At 35.9% G+C, this 17,517-nt stretch overlaps 1 protein-coding gene across 2 annotated transcripts in view; it reads right to left on the bottom strand.

The window, feature by feature from the left end:
* WDR35 (WD repeat domain 35) overlaps positions 1-17,517 on the bottom strand; it is a 42,282-nt gene that overhangs the window by 17,396 nt on the left and 7,369 nt on the right. Inside the window, exons 9-14 of one of the 2 annotated variants that reach the window (XM_086875768.1) lie at positions 15,866-15,991; positions 13,193-13,378; positions 12,631-12,663; positions 10,510-10,570; positions 1,551-1,695; positions 210-279 (exon numbers count right to left, since the gene is read on the bottom strand). In XM_086875768.1, coding sequence (XP_086731894.1) covers positions 210-279; positions 1,551-1,695; positions 10,510-10,570; positions 12,631-12,663; positions 13,193-13,378; positions 15,866-15,991 — 621 coding nt within the window. The remainder of the gene's footprint in view (positions 1-209; positions 280-1,550; positions 1,696-10,509; positions 10,571-12,630; positions 12,664-13,192; positions 13,379-15,865; positions 15,992-17,517) is intronic. The other variant, XM_086875769.1, reaches the window with a different exon arrangement.

Raw genomic sequence — 17,517 nt, 5'->3', positions numbered from 1 at the left:
GTTTGCTGTATATTTCTAGTAATACATAATGACACAGTAATAGCACAAACCAGAGGGGAGGAACAGAACTTACGTACAAAAGGCAGAAGTGAAAGAAATTTCTAAGTACAACCACTTCTACTAATGAAAATCTATAAAATAAATAACTAATTACTGCTCTTTCAAGCTACCAGTGACACCACAATAAACTAGTTCAAAACATCACTCACTTCAAAAGCTCTGCTGTAATCAAGGTGTCCATTTCCAGACCCTGAAGAGGTGTCATCAATATGATAGATCCTGTAGAGAAGGAAAGTTAGAAGAAAAAGTGAGTCCAAAGAAAGGATAATTGGTGTGTTTGATCCTTGGAGAAGAAAACCATTGGAAGTGGAGATGAGAATAAAAGCTATGCCTGTTCTTATGTTCGAAAGCACCCTTTTGATAAACCTGCTTTGTATTCATATAAAGGTATTGCAGTTGCTTTCACTTTCACAGCCCCTGATGCTATATTCCCCTATGATCTGTAAACTTTCATCCTGTAACAGTAAGTTCCTGCTGTTACAGTTAAGTGTCCTGCAGGTGAAAACCATCAACCACTCAGTTGTCCTTTTTGAACATGCACTCCCATATTTCCCCAGGCTCTTCTCCATAATTATTAAGAGTTTCACCTTCACATACACAAAAACGTATTTATTACTGTATTATCCATCACTTATAACTTATCTTTTGCCTTAAAAAAGTAGCATTAGGAAAGATTTTAGAATGTTAAAATCATCATTAATGCTGAATTACAACTATTTATATTTTTCTGTATTTTTATCGATTTATAATCTTGTCCAAGGCTAGGACATCCAGGTCCTACAGCAATGTAAGTTATTACATCATGTACAAATAATTATTTATTATTAGGGATATATAGTGACAGGAGATGGTAGGTTTATAGAAAGATAATACAGTGCAGAGATTATATAGAAGAACACACAATATAACTAAAAAGAAAACCATAACAAAGTTGCAAGCTTCGTGAAGGTGACAGAAAAGTTAATACCACAAATTCCACCTGGAAAGGAAATATTTTGGAAGCAAAACGATGTTGACTTTGGCTTGTTTAGTTTGAGAGGATAAAAGTCCATACAGGATTAGTTGTCAAAGCCACAACCAGACACAAGTGTATTAGAGAAGAGCCAGCTGGACAGACTATGTTCTTACAGGCAATGACAGACAAGAAGCAGTTAAAATTATCAGAGGGAATAGAGCTGCCTGGAAACTAGGAGCATGGAGGAGAAACAGGAGAGGGGTAAAAGGGCATCAAGACACACAGCTCCATAAGGAAAATATGCAGCAAGCAAATGGAGACACTGAACAGGAGCCACTCCAAAAATGTCTGAGGGATCTGGATAATAAACACACAGTTTTTATACAAAACTAGTATTTCATCTTACAGGCCTACAAGTCAACAAACCTGATTAGAAAAATGAGAAGACAAGGGTTTGCATTTTAGACATGGCAGAATCCACCTCATCAACGAAACCAGAGCAGAGGAAGAAAATTGACAAAGCCTGAAGACAAACCTTTCCCTGCCTTCTTTCCTGGTCCGTGCCAGCTGATTGATTTCCATGGCTGTGAGCTTCTTGGCCACCCGATACTGCCAGACATAAAACGCTTGTCTGGAAGCCGCGATCACGTGCGTTTTGGTCATTGTGACAAACAATGGCTCTGTTACGAAACCCAAAGAGTTGCAAAATTAGAGCAGCAAGCATTGGTGTAGATGACAATTTGTACCTTTTTTCCAAGATGGATGAAAACATACACTTATACATTAAAAGCAAAAAAACAACGACCAAAAAAATCCACCCACACACAACCTAACAGCAGTTCTCATTAGCTGGTAACAAATTTCACAGGGGCCTGTGGCTTTGTCCAGAAGAACAGAGAAGTTCTTTACAAGTTCTGATTTTACCATTAACAGTTTTCTCCCTGCTATTTCAGCAAATATTCACGCACTGATGCAGAAAACATCAAATACACATAGACAAACTTTCAGGTTAATCACCAGTTCAGGAGCATCTCAAATCTCCTTAGCAAGATCTATTAAATACTTCCATATCTGATATATCTAAGGCTATTCATAAGTTGACAATCTAGAAGAGGTTCTTTTTCTTCAAAAAAAATAATAAATTTTAAGTTAGACAAGACCTAGAAATACTGTTTGTACATTAGTTAATAGTTGGGCCAAATATCACTTCTTTATCTGAATGGCAAGAAATTAAATATTTAGCAGACTGTGTACTTAGTTTTACTTTATTATACCAAAAAAATCACAGTATGGGAATGCAGGATACTTTCATTACTTCAGCCCTAAGCCCACTTAGAATATCTGCACAAATTGAGTATCTCATTCCTGCTGTCCATGCTCAGTAATAAAAAACAAAAAAACAAACAAAACCAAAACAGTAAAGGCACAGAAAAATCAAGAAACCTAGTATGCAAATCAGCCAATGTCTTTAAGTTCTAAAAGTAAATCATTATGATTCCAAACTAAAAACCTGAGATAAATTCAAAAGAATTGTGCAAACCAGCCTGGCAGTGGAACACTGAGTCATGCAGATAACATGATATGAGCAGAAAACATAATTCTTTTACAGTAAATCTCTTATTTTTTTTCTCCTCTATATTTTAGCACAGAATGGAACTCTGGAGGGAGCTATAAGCCTGCCACACAGAAGAGCAGTGCTACAAGAGACAGATGGGGGAAGATTGGTTGAACAGATTTCATTCCTTTGAAACCAAGAGGATTATATAAGCTAACCAATGGCTGCAGAATACTTTTCAGTAAAAATGGGCAAGAAGGCTTAGTGATGATGCTTAACGTGAGCAGCACAGTTGTTTACATTATATGCAACTCAGTGTATTTCATGTACTTATAACACATTCATTTCAACAATTAGTCACATCCAAACTGAAGAATGGTCTCCTGTTTCATCAAAAACATTAATAAATTATATATATTTGTTTTGCTTTTTTATTAACTTTCATGTATGTGCCATAAAAGCCAATGTTTTAATCCTTTAAAACTGAAACATGAGAATCTCCTGACCTGTGAGGGAATAAGGCTTGCTCAAATCACTTTTTTGTACTAAACCTCATATTTGGACTCAACTTAGTCAACATTCGAGTACTTGTGGTCCAAGACAACATAAAAGTACACTGCCATGCCAACATCTGAAGCCATGGGCACTCCTCACACTCTTGAGATGACTCCCCCTTTGACTTCCATGGAGCCTAAACTGACTCATTTGTGTACACCTTGAAATACCTGAGTCTGGAAAAAAAGTTCACTTAAGGGCTGTTGTGATCCAAAAACAAGATGGCAAAGCATTCCTGCTTTACCCAGGGGAATACAATCAATTAGGCATTTTACGAACACGCCTAAGCCTAAAGTGATTGTTACTGCCAAAAAGCACATACACGCCAACCTCTGTCACATTTTCCTGCCACTTCTTTCATATCAGCTCCAGCAGCAGCTGGACAAGAGGGTAAGTTGGATCAGTTCATTCATCCAACTGACCTCAAAATTAAATAAATAAAAGATTACATTAAGTTGGATTAAAGAGAAAATCACAAATGCTGGAGCAGGCAGGAATGAGCAGCCAGCATGGAGGGCAGGGCCTTCCCTTCTTTGCAACAGCAGGCTCAGCAATGACTGGATTTAAGCCAAATGTGAAAAAACAGGGCACAGCACACAGACACAATCATCAGGATCAAATCCATGCAAAGCCACATCTGGAAGAGCAGCAACTCTATGTGGGAACTGATGCTTTTACAGAATTGCCTGTATAACTTCAATAATTGCATAAAAGTAGTACACATGGCATTTTCTCTAGAACTGCTTTAGCATTTTATATTGGTCAGTCATTGAACAAGAAATCAAAACCAGAAAAATCTGTAGAAAAAGAAACTCAAATCCAAGTCTGGACTGGACATTATGAAACATTTCTTTACAGAGGGGGTAGATGCACACTAGAACAGCATCCTGGAGAGGTGGTCAGTGTCCCAAGCCTGTCAGTATTTAAGAGGCATTTGGACAATGCCCTTAGCAACTTGCTTTTGGTCAGTCCTGGAGACTGACTGGCTGATCCTTGTCAGTCCCCTCCAACTGAAAGTATTCTGTTCCACCTTCTCATCTCAGAGCCTTCCACACTGGGCTATACTCTGCTCCTAAAATATTTTCCTTCTTGACTGCATAACACCATAAATTCAACATAAGAGAAGATGTCCCAGCCTCCCCCCAAGTTTTGGCTGCTGCTCGGCAGAGAAGTAAAGAATGAGATTTGTCATTTCCCAGGAAAGACAATGTGCTCATTTCAATCCCTTCAGGCTGAGGAAGATGTAGAATCCCTTTCCAGGCAGCTGGTTTAACTACTTAAGTCTCCTTTAGTGGAGGGAAATACCATCTTATTAGCAGCATTGATTTACCAGCAGGTGCTGCTCACCTGAGCATCAGTGCCCTTCACAAAACCTGACTATTAAGCACACAGAAACGAAAGCACCTGAAGTCTGAAGGAGGTGAGAGATTTGGATACTCCTCCACTCAGCATTTCCACTGCACAGCAGCTTCTCATGCTTAATATGTAAACTTCTTAGACTGTTGAATTCTGCTGTTTTTGCAGATACCCAACTTCAATATTAATGTCTTAATACTCAATTTTCAGACACTGAAAATATATGAGGAAAACATTTAAACAGGTGCTTTACTTTTCAGGTGCTGACCAAATATTGAAAAGGACTAAAAAAACCTGTCCCCATCAAAGCAATTCCAACATGTAAAACAACTGTCCTTTAAATTCTTTCTGGCCCTCTTTTCTCTCCTCACCTCATTTCTCTTCACTATTCCTTCATAAAGCCTCCTCCCTGAAGCATATATACCCAGGAATCTCAAATAACCTTCTACAATGTCTGCATTTCATCCACACACACTCCATCTCACTTCAATGATGTTAGAAAACACCTGCTTCAGTGTCTAATCTTCTTGTAAAAATATAGACAGAAATCAAACTTAATGCATGACTACATTACTTCACCACATGAAAAGGCTGAGACACTTTCTAGTCTATGAGATAGGATACACAAACAAGAAAGACAAGTAATCCCACCTAAATCTGATGGAAAGGAAGCAATCTGACAGACAGACACAATACTAAACTGTTGTTTTCATACAAGTCTGTTACAGGCTGTTCCTGAGAAACTGGAATGAACTTAGTCTAATCAATAAATCTACCTAATTTTAGAGCTTGATTCAAATATCTCTACAAGTGTTGGCTCACAAATGAAAGAAAATGTCAGGCAACAGCAGGGACAACTGAACATGTTGGGACATGTGGGACAACTCATGAACAGCCACAGCTTACGCAACATAAATAGTCAAAATCCATTACAATTTACATTAAAAAGGATCAACTAAGTAACAGCAATTCAAGTGCTTTTCACATATAGTTCAGTCATCCCTGTTAAGGCATCAGGAGGGAGGCAAGACACCTGGGCATGACTCCAGCTCTGCCTTTAATCCACCTGTATGTTGGTCAGGCTGTTGTATTAATTTCACTAACACACACTTGAAAGATGACACTTCACTATGTCAGTGCTCCTAAGCACATGTAAGAAGATGATATAATCCAGCCTGAGTGACCTTTTCTTAGCAGATACCATCTGTTGTGTTTCCATTAAAAAGATATTATATAACAAGATATTTAACCTCCTGTAGTTTATATTTAGTTATTCATCAAAGGACTTTGACAGAAAGCCTGTGAGCATGTAAAACAAGCACAGAAGACACTGTGTTGGTTAATTTTTGTACCAGAGTAGGATGGAATGCAGTAATGTTAGACAATGAAGAAAGGAGTAATTTATGGGCTAGCAAACACAAGCTATTGTGAAGGACCTCAAACACAAGGCACAGGAAGCAGGGGAAGCAAAATGTCTTTGGACAAAATAAAAAGCAGTATGAGGAACAGCTGGAAGTGTAACCACTCATCAATGTCTAAAGAAAGCTGAAGTGATGGCCCTTCATCAGATAATGACTGATTAATTCTTTATTGCCATCTTTAACAGAGACAAGCATTAGAAAGCTAATGACATAATTAAAAATTCAACAGAATAAAGGAAATAAGCACTTCTTTTTTTGAGCCTTACTTGAGCTATTGGCTTAGAGCCCAACAACATAAGATTTACATCTCCTGAGGGTGAATCAAACATTGCATAATGTCACAATTACTTTGTCATTAGGAGATTAATAGCACTTTGTTGAAATGGTATTATAAAATATTACAAACTGACATTCAGACAAATTGTGTCTTAACACACATTCTCAGATTCATTATTTAAATGCTCTGTCAGCTACTTAGCATCCCTACATGAGCAGTCTCTTCTCCACTATCCATCTCCTACCAGGACAAAGTCCAAGAAGCTTTGCCCAAGAGGCCTTCAAGGCACCTAAGTCTCAAGAAGGAGTAAACTCTTTATGGTCAGTAGAGCTCCAGGTGATTCTTGCTCCAACAAGGGGCAGTGTGCTAGAAACCACAGATAGTGTCTGTTCAATTTGCAATAATTACAGCCAGTCAAAAAATATAGTTTAGACTCATGGTAATGAAGAGCACACACTCAAGAAAAAGCAAGAGCACACAGATACCAAGTGGTCTGTTCAGGACATTCTACAACATAAGAAATGATTTTTCACCAGCATTTATGAAAATCAAATAATGTAACAACCTAAGTGTATTTAAGCCACTCTGAAAGATGGCACTTAGAAATCTGAAACAAGCACAAGAGTTCAAAACAAAAAATTATGTAACTTTTTATGGACAGAACTTTATGCAACAAGTTATTAGCTTACTAAAAGAAAATAACCTGAAAATTTGTATTAGTAGAAAGAAGAGGGGAAAAAAAGAATTTTACAAGCAGATAATAGATAATTTTTCATAAGTCAGTAACACCCATCCAATTATCTTGAGTAAGAAATAAGTTAATTTTACTTTTGACTGCTTATTTCTTAGACTATTAATAATGACTCTCACCAGATAATTGATTCCATGCTGACTTCCCTCATTTATAAACAGAAGAAAAGGACAATGATTCTGTTAGAAATCATGTATCAACTGGAATCTTAGAACTTTCAGAAAGGTCTTCTGCCCTTAAGGTTTTACAGGGTCTTCTCTCTATTGACTTTTGCAAGGCCAGACAGCTGCTTAAGTTCAGTATGCTGTCAAACAGGAACAATTACACTTCCTACTGCCAAGAAGCTCCAGCTGTGATAAACAACATTATATACTGTACAATAGGACCTTGACTATGTACAGCTGTCAGCCTCTCACACCAACTGACCTTCTGCTGCAAATATCTCTAGTTGTTCTATCAAGTTGCATTTTCAAATGCTACAAAAAGAGGAAAGTAACTATGATGAAACTAGCACAATGTATTCCAAGAGCTGCATTTATAGACATTTGCTTTTCACTTTTACCTTCAATCTCATCTGCAAATTTGGAAAGCAAACTTTAAAGGAATCTTACAGGAGGTATATATTTTTTAAAGAAAAGGTTGAATCTTTGGCTGTGTTTACCATACAGTAATGAAAGACTCGCTTGAAATATTTTAACTACTGAGGCTACAGAAATTTTTAGGACTCAAAAATGTAAATATTCCTAACCTCTGGTATTTATCCACCTATGAGGCTGAAAGCTACAATGCCTAGCATTTTCACAAGTGAACTCACTCTAGGAAAGAGCATTGCAAATCTATGCACTAAACTGGTCCTCCAGTCCTGGAGGGAACAGCAGCAGACTGCAGAAAGCTAAATTATGCTAAAGGAAGAAATTGTTTAATCTCTTCAGCACAATTCAAGTACAGTTGGAATAACAACAGCGTTTTTCAATTAAATAGCCTTTCTTTTTAAGTGTTCCCAGTTACTGAAAAGGATTACTTTCTTGTCTGCAGGCAGCTGTAGGAGATAGGTCATACTGGTGGAATCATAAAGAAACCTTTGTTTATAATGCAAATAAAACTCTCACAGATAGGTCCAGAAAGTTCACATAAACAGAACACTAGAAAAATGCAAAGCAAAGAGTTTAAATGCAGAGCTAGAGGTGTACATGCAAAGTTAATTTTAACAGTGAGTGGGATTCATCTCACCTAATTTTAGACATCTCTGACAGAGATGAGCTGGCTGCTGGGCTTCTTCATACCCAGTGGAGAGCAAAAAGACCCCCTAAATGAATGATTCACTCAACTTATTTTAGATATCAGTTGCAGAAATGAGAAGAACTATTCCCTCTAAGTCCCTGAACCCTTCTCCCACCACCCTAATTCTGCCTGCCAAGTCCAGGAAACCAGTGAGTATTCAGTGTACATATACACTGTACATATACAGTGCAGACTACCACCCATCACATCACCTTATTTCATTGGATTTTGGCATTAGGTGTTCTGTTTAGGGTTTTGGTTGGTTTTTCTAGCAGGACAGGCATTGTTTGGTTGTTTTGTTGATGTTTTTCCCCAGTCTTGGTAAAATTTTTGGTATTGAACCTCTTGGATACGTTGTTCCTTAAGTCTTATATGACTCTCCTATCGGAAAAGGTGGCAGGAGGACATCAAAGGGACAGAAAAAGAAATCACAAGACTAAAACTACCACAATTTTCATAAACATCCCATAGGACAATGTAGTCAAATTCACTCATCAGAGCATACTCTTCATTTTAATCATGAATATATCATCTACAATATATGAATATATAATCTACAATATGGGGCATGAATTTCAAAATTTGTGTACGAGTCACAGCTGATTTCCTCCTGCTATCACGGAAAAACTGAACATCAGAAAATGATACTTACAACTTAGTTAATATATAATGAAGAATAAAACCATTTAGAAGCACTGATTGAGGAAAATAATTTTTTATCTCAATTATTTGAGATCATAAAGTTTTTGGTTGATTTTTTTCCCACCTATATTCTTCTGTTACTTCCTTATTCACTACTTCTTCACCTTGCTTTTCTCATCATTTCTATCTTACCAAAATTTTGCTAGATACTTTACCCATCAATTTTATCACAGAGAATGGCTATTTGCTGTTTACTATTGACAAGTATTAGTACTATGACTTAAAACTAACTTCTCTACTGAGACTAATTTAGCTAGAAAAGTTTCTTTTTGCAGAGAGGATAAAATGATGGCTCTAGAAGGCAATTTACATTAAAAAAAAATAATGAGGTTTCTTGCCCTAATAGTCTTCCCTCTCATTCAAAAGCAAATAAGAAAATCTAATTTATAAATTTAAACATATAGAAGACAAGTTATTTAGTCTTTCAACAAAACAGGAGAGTTAATCAAAGAATCAAGGTTCAAAAAGAAAACTGCAAACAGGGTTCACAACATCCACTCTGAATCCAAATTCAGATCCATTCGGGTAACAAACCAAAAATAAAGCAAAAACCAGAACAAATAAAAGTGGATTCATTAGACAAAAAACTGATTAATTTGTCAGTTTTTCTACAGTTCCCTCATCTGTTTAAAGGGAAAATAATCAATTCTCTTTATTCTCAAGCAAAAATCACAGAAAACAGTGGCTAGCAATTACTTGGCAATGTTCTGTACCACACCTGCAGCAAACAAGCAGTAGGGAAAGCCTGGAATTCAGTGCTAGTTAGAATTTGGGGGTGTTTCATACTTGTATTACAATTCATTGATGTTTTTTAATTGCATTTTAATTTATAATCTGAAACTACTTAGATAAAACAATTGTGAGGAAGATAAAGAAAAAATATTATCAACACTGAAACACAAGAAATTGATGCTTAAATTATTTGGGAAGCAGCAGCAAGTTATTTTAAAATGAAGGTCAAAATCAAATTATTTCACTTCCTCTGATACAACTGTACCCTTTTCAAAGTACATTTTCCTAAAAAGAAGTTGAATTACCACCGTTGTGAAGGAAAACCTGAATTGCCAAAAGACATCCATAAGAAGGGAAAGAAGGGAAAGAAGGGAAAGAAGGGAAAGAAGGGAAAGAAGGGAAAGAAGGGAAAGAAGGGAAAGAAGGGAAAGAAGGGAAAGAAGGGAAAGAAGGGAAAGAAGGGAAAGAAGGGAAAGAAGGGAAAGAAGGGAAAGAAGGGAAAGAAGGGAAAGAAGGGAAAGAAGGGAAAGAAGGGAAAGAAGGGAAAGAAGGGAAAGAAGGGAAAGAAGGGAAAGAAGGGAAAGAAGGGAAAGAAGGGAAAGAAGGGAAAGAAGGGAAAGAAGGGAAAGAAGGGAAAGAAGGGAAAGAAGGGAAAGAAGGGAAAGAAGGGAAAGAAGGGAAAGAAGGGAAAGAAGCAATTTTTAAAAATTCTATTATCCATAGTTTGAATTAACATGAAGAATCAGTTTAAGTTCAGCCAATTTGACAAGAAATGTTACTGGTTTGGTAAGCCATTATCTTTATTAACAGATAACTAACAGGTCAGTTCCAACACAAATTACAAAATAAGACCAAGTTGCTTACCAATATCAATATATTTTGGGTCCAGGGGTGTGCCAATAGAATTGCAGAGAACCAGCACATACTGTATGGAAATAAAAGAAAGGGTCATTACTATGACATTTTTTTGTAAGCTGTACACAGTTTTTTGTGAAGGTGCATCTCATAACCCACACCACACATTCTAATGCTCATCAGCAACAGCAAACACAGAGACCACGACTGCAGCAAAAATAAAGCAGCATTAGCACGAGAGTAATGAGCTATTTGCCAATTGGCACTATAAATTAAGAATAAGCAAGTAGCCAGCTGTTTTATGCATGGGAGAAAATCTACCAGACAAAATCCAACAAGTAGAAGGTACCACCAGTATGTCCACAGACAACACATGGGTAAGACAGGCAGCGTCTCCCCTGCTGCTGTGTGAGGCACACACATCGCTGTGTTTACAGGCATGATACACCACTGACTCAGGGACCTGACTTGCATCAACTGCTCATGCAAAAGATAATCTAAAAAACACCCAGCAGTTAGGATCTTTGTTCTGTCCTTTGCAGATCTCCTTGAACCTCCAAGATGGTAACAGTGTGGGGGGAATTGTCAATAAGGCTCTCCCTCTGCCCTGCAGTATCCTAAGTACTACAGAAGTGGAGGGGTTTTTTTTTTAAGTTTTTGCCCTTGTAATCTCACTCAGGAAGGCTTTAATAGCTCAGAGATTGGGCTGCTAAATTCAGGAAGATGCAAATACATAACAATTCACTAGACACCAACGTTTTATTGTTGTACTTTATGTATTTATTCATCCAGATCTAAATCAAGGATTAAATATCTTAATGATTATTGCATAGGGAAAAGCCTTGAATGAGAAGTGTGGAAATTAAGGAGCAACTTTTACTGTCAAGTATTTAAACTGAAACTAAAATAAATAATATATACAGGGCTACCAAAATGTGAATTACCCAAGAGCCGTTACCCTGACTCTCCAGGAAATGAAAGATAATTAATTTTTCATGGCTCTTTCACCTCCTGAACAATCCATGTAATTGTGGTAGCAGACTACAGTAACCATACAGCCACCCTTTTAAACTGATAGCTTGACATCTTATTCATCACATGAGAGCAGCTTGATCTAGCTTTTCATCTACCACATGAACTTCATTCTTTCAAAGAAAAAGAGCTGAACATGGATTTCTTTTCATTAATTTTTTTCCTGGTTTGGCCACCAATAAGTACCTCACAAAAATAGTATTTTTATTTCTTTGTTCATGAGTTAAACTTTCCAGCAGCATTCTCAAATTTCTATTTAAAAAAAATATATGTTGTCCCTCTGCCTTTGTAGGAAAATACGCATGGCTGTTTTAACTCTCTGGTTTTTATTTCCATCATGTTTACATTAATTCTTCTCCAGTAAATTATCCCCACATTCAGTCTACAATAAATATCTCTATTATGCCCTTTTCTAGTCATCTCTGAGACTCCAAGTCAGCAGATCAGAGCCTGTTAAGGAGTAATGGAGTAACAGTATCCAAGACAGGCTGTATGACCCACACAAGGTGGTGCCAGGAAGGGAGTTTCCATTGTCTGATTTATCCAGCCTTGTTATGGGTATCAACATGAAGTCCTTCTTAACTTACTAATTACATCTACTTGCAATATCTTTAAACAGTTCCTGCAGAAATTGTCTTTTTCTTTTTTTTTCCCATTAGCTATTTTTTTCCTATTGCTGTAATTTCTACCATTTTGAAATAACAATTCTAATGACCAAAATCTCTTGTAAACAAAATCAGTTTTTCAGAGAACTCCAAAGAACTGCTACCCGTAAGCCTATGCGCTTCATTTCCTAAAACCTGGCAACTCACAGTGTTAATAATTACACTGGAGCCATTTCAAAACAAATGAAAGGTCCTTACTCTCTGTAATTTTCAGGTGTTAAAATTAAATCTCTTATTTATGCTCAATAGAGTTACACTAAGTCTTTCTACTGTTTGTTTCCGCCTTTAAAATTACAATTCAGAAAAGAATTATTTTATTGCACTCAACTTCACCAAATGTTTATGGCCACATATGTTTTAGGTCCATATGACAGTATACCACTTATAGCACAATGAAGCAAAGAAGCACTAAAGCATGCTTGGGGTTTTTTACCATGGCACCAAATGACTCTGTCTCATGTTCCTCCTTTGTAAGCAATATATGTGATACAGAAAATAATTCTGAAGTGATTACACAAGAAAAATCATGTAACAGTATCACACTAACTGATCATTCATTAACCAAAGGATACATTTATCAATTATAATTACATATAAAAAAAATTAATAAACAAAGCAGTTTGCAGTAAAATGTAATTTATATCACCTAAAAAATTATCCCTTTTTTTCCATTTCTCACTGATGAAATATTCATTATTATTCTGATGCTTTTACCTTGTCTCTGGAGAACTGTTCCAAATATTTCTAAAGAAACATTAATCTGGAAGGCTGCAGATTTTATTAGGTTACTGATGGCTACAAGGAGTTGATCTGTAGATGCAGTTTATCAGCTACTTTGCTGTTTGTTGGGATTCTGTGTTTTTAAACACTGAGCCATTCTGTCAAATGACAACTCTAAGGCAGCTTCTTAAACTTTTAAAGGTCACCTTATTCCAGTTGTAAAGAACTGGCATGTGGAACAGAGCATTTCAAGTGAAAATTAAGACAGATTTTACCTGAGGCTGATTTTCATCTGCTTTAGTTGCTAAAACACAGAAGTCCCCATAAGTTGTTATGGAAATAAGGCTCTTGACATATTTCACATATTTCTCATTGTTTTTTGTGTCCCAGAAGACTACACAGCACTCTGGGCGATCCGCTCGGGTATAGGCATAAACAACGGTGTTGGAGCAGTAACCCCACTGCCAAGAAAGACAATGTTGATAAAACCAATCAGAAATTGTAAGAATTCAATAATGAATTGTCCCAGCCATGAAAGAATGCATTTATTTCATTCACACAATTCCTATTCAATATTTCTTACCTATCAAGTGACAAACTAACTTATTATGAGAACACAGCTCACATAATAAGACATTGGAATAATACTTAACTGGGAAAAGCTTTTCTATCACAGCATAATTTCAGAACTGAAGGATCAACCTTCAAGATTGACAAGATCTCACTTTGCCTTGTTTCGTCCTTGTTCAGCAGGAATATAGGTATATTTATATAGTTCAGCAGGTATTCAGAAATACCCACTGTGATGATGGTTTTTGCCATGAAAATACTTGCTTTGTGACTACTATTTTGGAAACCCAAAGTTAATTTCCCAAAGGAAATATAATAAATACTGTAAACAGTGCAATTCCAGAAGCAGACAAAAATAAGCAATTATATAGGAGTGCTGTAATAACTCATACCACCCTTCCATATTAGTACCATGAAAACCCCTCCCTGCCTCCGAGAACAATGTAATAAATCCTGCAACAAGTAGGAGAAAAGGCAAAAAGGCAAAAGAAACAAAGTATACATGAGGATGTATTTCTTTGCATTTGATTTAAAGCACTGAATTTAATAATGAAGATCCTTTCTATTACAGTAGAATCAGAAAATATCTCAGAAAGGAGGTAAAGCTGTCAAATAAATAAGACATAAAGAAAAACACTTAAAGATGATGATGCAATTGTAGAAAAACAAATGAAATTCTCTGCATCAGCATCTACTAGAGAGAGAAAGGTTTTTACTGTTGGCAAGAGTTTCCCACACTCCTCAGGAAATGAAACCAAGATGATAAAGTACAGCACCAACAGAAGAACTTCTAAAATAGACCTGCAGACTATAAATTAGTATTACAGCTCCATGAAAATTATGAGTAGTTTACAAAAAACATCAAGTCAATTCATAGTTTTTACTGTCATATTAATTTAAAATCCCCTTTCTCTTCTTATGGCTTATTGAAAAATAGAGGAAAACAGATTATTTAGAAGATTGGTAATGTGATATTAACTCTTCATCTCCAGGTCATTAATTCCAATCCAGCCTAAGATAATTACAGTTTTAAATCACTCCCATTTAATGACTGTCACATTTTAGAATATATAGTTCCTAAAAGGGAGTTACTTATATTATCAAAACATAGCAGAAATATTTATTGAAGGAAAATATGTATCAGTCACCATAAAAATATTTAACACTGAAATAGAGTACACTACCAACATATTAAGAGATTATGTGCTGCAGAAATAAATTAATTTGAACATATCTCTTTCCTTTTCAACTATGCAAAATAGAAAAATGAGCTTACATGCCATTTCTAAAACTAAAGTTTCAAAGTATTATTAATTTGCAAACTGCGCCAGATCTTGAAATACACATGGTCTCCTAGATACTGATGAGTTTAAGAAAAAGCAAGAGGCCTGTATTCCAGCTGTTGCACATTTCCCAGAATAAACATTAGGTAGCCTTTCCTGCAAGACTAATTTCCAGCTCAGATTTCCAAAGTCTTTTCCAGAAGATTTACAACAAACTATATGAAATTGCTTCCTAGTAGATTTGTGTTTACAACTCCCTGACCAATGGTTTTTCACAACCAGGTGGAAGAATACATTTCAGTATAGCTGCAGGATGTTCCTCACATTGCACTCACTCTCTCTTTAATTACAGTGGCTACACACCAATGATTAAAAAACATATCCTGTGCCATGAAAAAAAAAGTATACAATACACTATACTGGACAGTAATTGCTATTATTTGTTAAACTGTAAATTTAAGTGAAATAGATTTAAGTCCTAAAAAAAATAAGAAAACACCATATGAAAAAACTCAGGTGGTAAACAAGATAAAACATTTTTTAGAATTAGATGAATACACACATGTAAGAAGTATATTGGGAACTGAAATGAAAGCAGTAAATACATCTATCAGGTTGCATTCATTCCTATTGTTTGGGTGTCTACTCAAGTTTCCTGGCTCAAATGAATAATTCACCACTAAAAAAAAAGACAATAAAGTAAGACTCCAGCAGTTCCAATCGTATGACTCAGCCCAACCTACTTAACCACACAGCAGTGAAAACAGAGGAGCTTTACCTAATGACATCCTCAATTCTACCAAATTTAGAATCATGTCCAGTTCTGTTTCCTTTTTGTGAAAATGAAACTCCAAATGCATTGCAAAGGCAATTGGCTAAGTCACTGCATCACCAAGACACACCCTCACATTCCACTAAAACTTCTAGTCAGTAGTGGTGATCAAGCTGCAATCGTTAAGCACTAATTTCATATATATACACACATATACACACACACACATATATATATATTAGAGCAAGCTACTTTTTCAACCTGATCAGAAAGAGAATAAGTAACAGGAAACTTATTAATATAATTGTCACATTGCTACATACCTTGTAATGTGGACGAATGTTTGCAAAATATATGTAATGATCAACCGTCAGTGCAATTTTCAGTCCACCTCCCTCCCAGGCCAAGGAAGATATATGTTTGCCAGGAACTTTCAGTGTACGTAAGTGCTTGGTTAGAACAAGGAAAGAAAAACATTTGAATTTATCAAAGGAAAGCCACTCTAAAATACATAAATGACAGTTTTGATAGTTGATAAAAAAAACTCTATAAATATTATTTACCCCAGAACAATTCTCGAATTGCAATACATATGCAAAGAAAGAGAGATATTTAAGGTGTACACCATAATGTGTTCTTTCACCTCAGGTTTGGTTTGTCATTTTTTCGTTTGTGTTGTGTTTCTCCAGAGAGAAAGACAGAACAGGACTTGGTGGTAGTTCAAGCTTGCAGAAATAAACAGATAGAGAAGGACAGTATAAACATTATTCTGTTTGGTTGGTAATTTGAATCACCTTTATGATTTCAGTCACAATTAAAACATCGCAGTAGTACTGATACTGACATGCCTCAGAAGTTTCACTGACACAGCAAGTGTACTAGTCAATTACTGTACAATTTAATTTAATTACAGCTGATAGCTTAAACAAATAAAACTAAACAAATTCAACAAATAAAAACATATCCCTACTCTATCTCAAGAGCATGAAATTAATTAGCTGCAGAGGCACACAATTTTCACTCAGGCAATGGACATTTTCCTTTTCTCTATCTCCTTTCCAAAAGAATCCAAGAAAGGCAGTTGGTACACCTTCCATCTTTTTTCAAATATCTTTATTTTGCTGAAGAATTTTAAATTGAATGAAGGAAACAATTAGAAGCAAAAATAATGTTTTCAAAAGCTGTAACCTTAGTCCCACAGAGCACTTATTTGTGGGTACCTTTTTAGTTACAAATAATATAGATATATGTAATAAAAGATAAACTTACGCACTATTTACTGTACTTTTTTGAATAATCTTAGGCTTTAAAAAATACATTTTACTGAGCAGAATACTGATACTTATGCTCAGAACCAACTTTTCTTTTGATGGCTTAACTTTGTGCATAAGGAAGCTGCTACCAATGAATTTACCTATTTCATGCCTTTGATCAGATGCAAATACCAAGTCAAAATACTGCTCACACATTATTCACAGAAAATACCATCTTCCAAAAAAGTTAAGTCCACATCTGAGTACCAGAACTAGTACAAAACAATTCAAACCATGAAGAATTTATTTTTAAACTAAATACAAAATCTGAAACAGGAGTTTCAGTTCATGGGAAGGACATCAGCAACCAGAGATGTAACGTTATTGCCAGTACCTTTGGTTCTGTTAAATACTTTCAACTAAGGCAACCCCCACAGATGATGTTAGATCTTAACTCGTTTCACAGCACAGCTCAGAGCTGGACAGTACTTCCTCTGTACAAGGGACAAACTTCATCACACTCTGATACATAAAAACAACTTACTGATTTTCAGGTATATTACTAAGAGGGAAAGGGATATTACCTGGCAAGGCAAAAATCGCACAACAAAAATATCTTGACCAGTCATCTCTCAATTATCAAACATTTAATATACTACAAAAAGACAGGATGGACAAAAACCATTTAGAAAACAGTAGTCCCAACAGCCAGAAGAAGGAGT

This window comes from Cyanistes caeruleus, chromosome 2 (assembly GCF_971803275.1).
Source record: "Cyanistes caeruleus chromosome 2, bCyaCae1.hap1.1, whole genome shotgun sequence".
Lineage (NCBI taxonomy): Eukaryota > Metazoa > Chordata > Aves > Passeriformes > Paridae > Cyanistes > Cyanistes caeruleus.
Note: the sequence above shows the minus strand (reverse complement) of the source record. Positions and strands in the feature narration are given on the sequence as shown.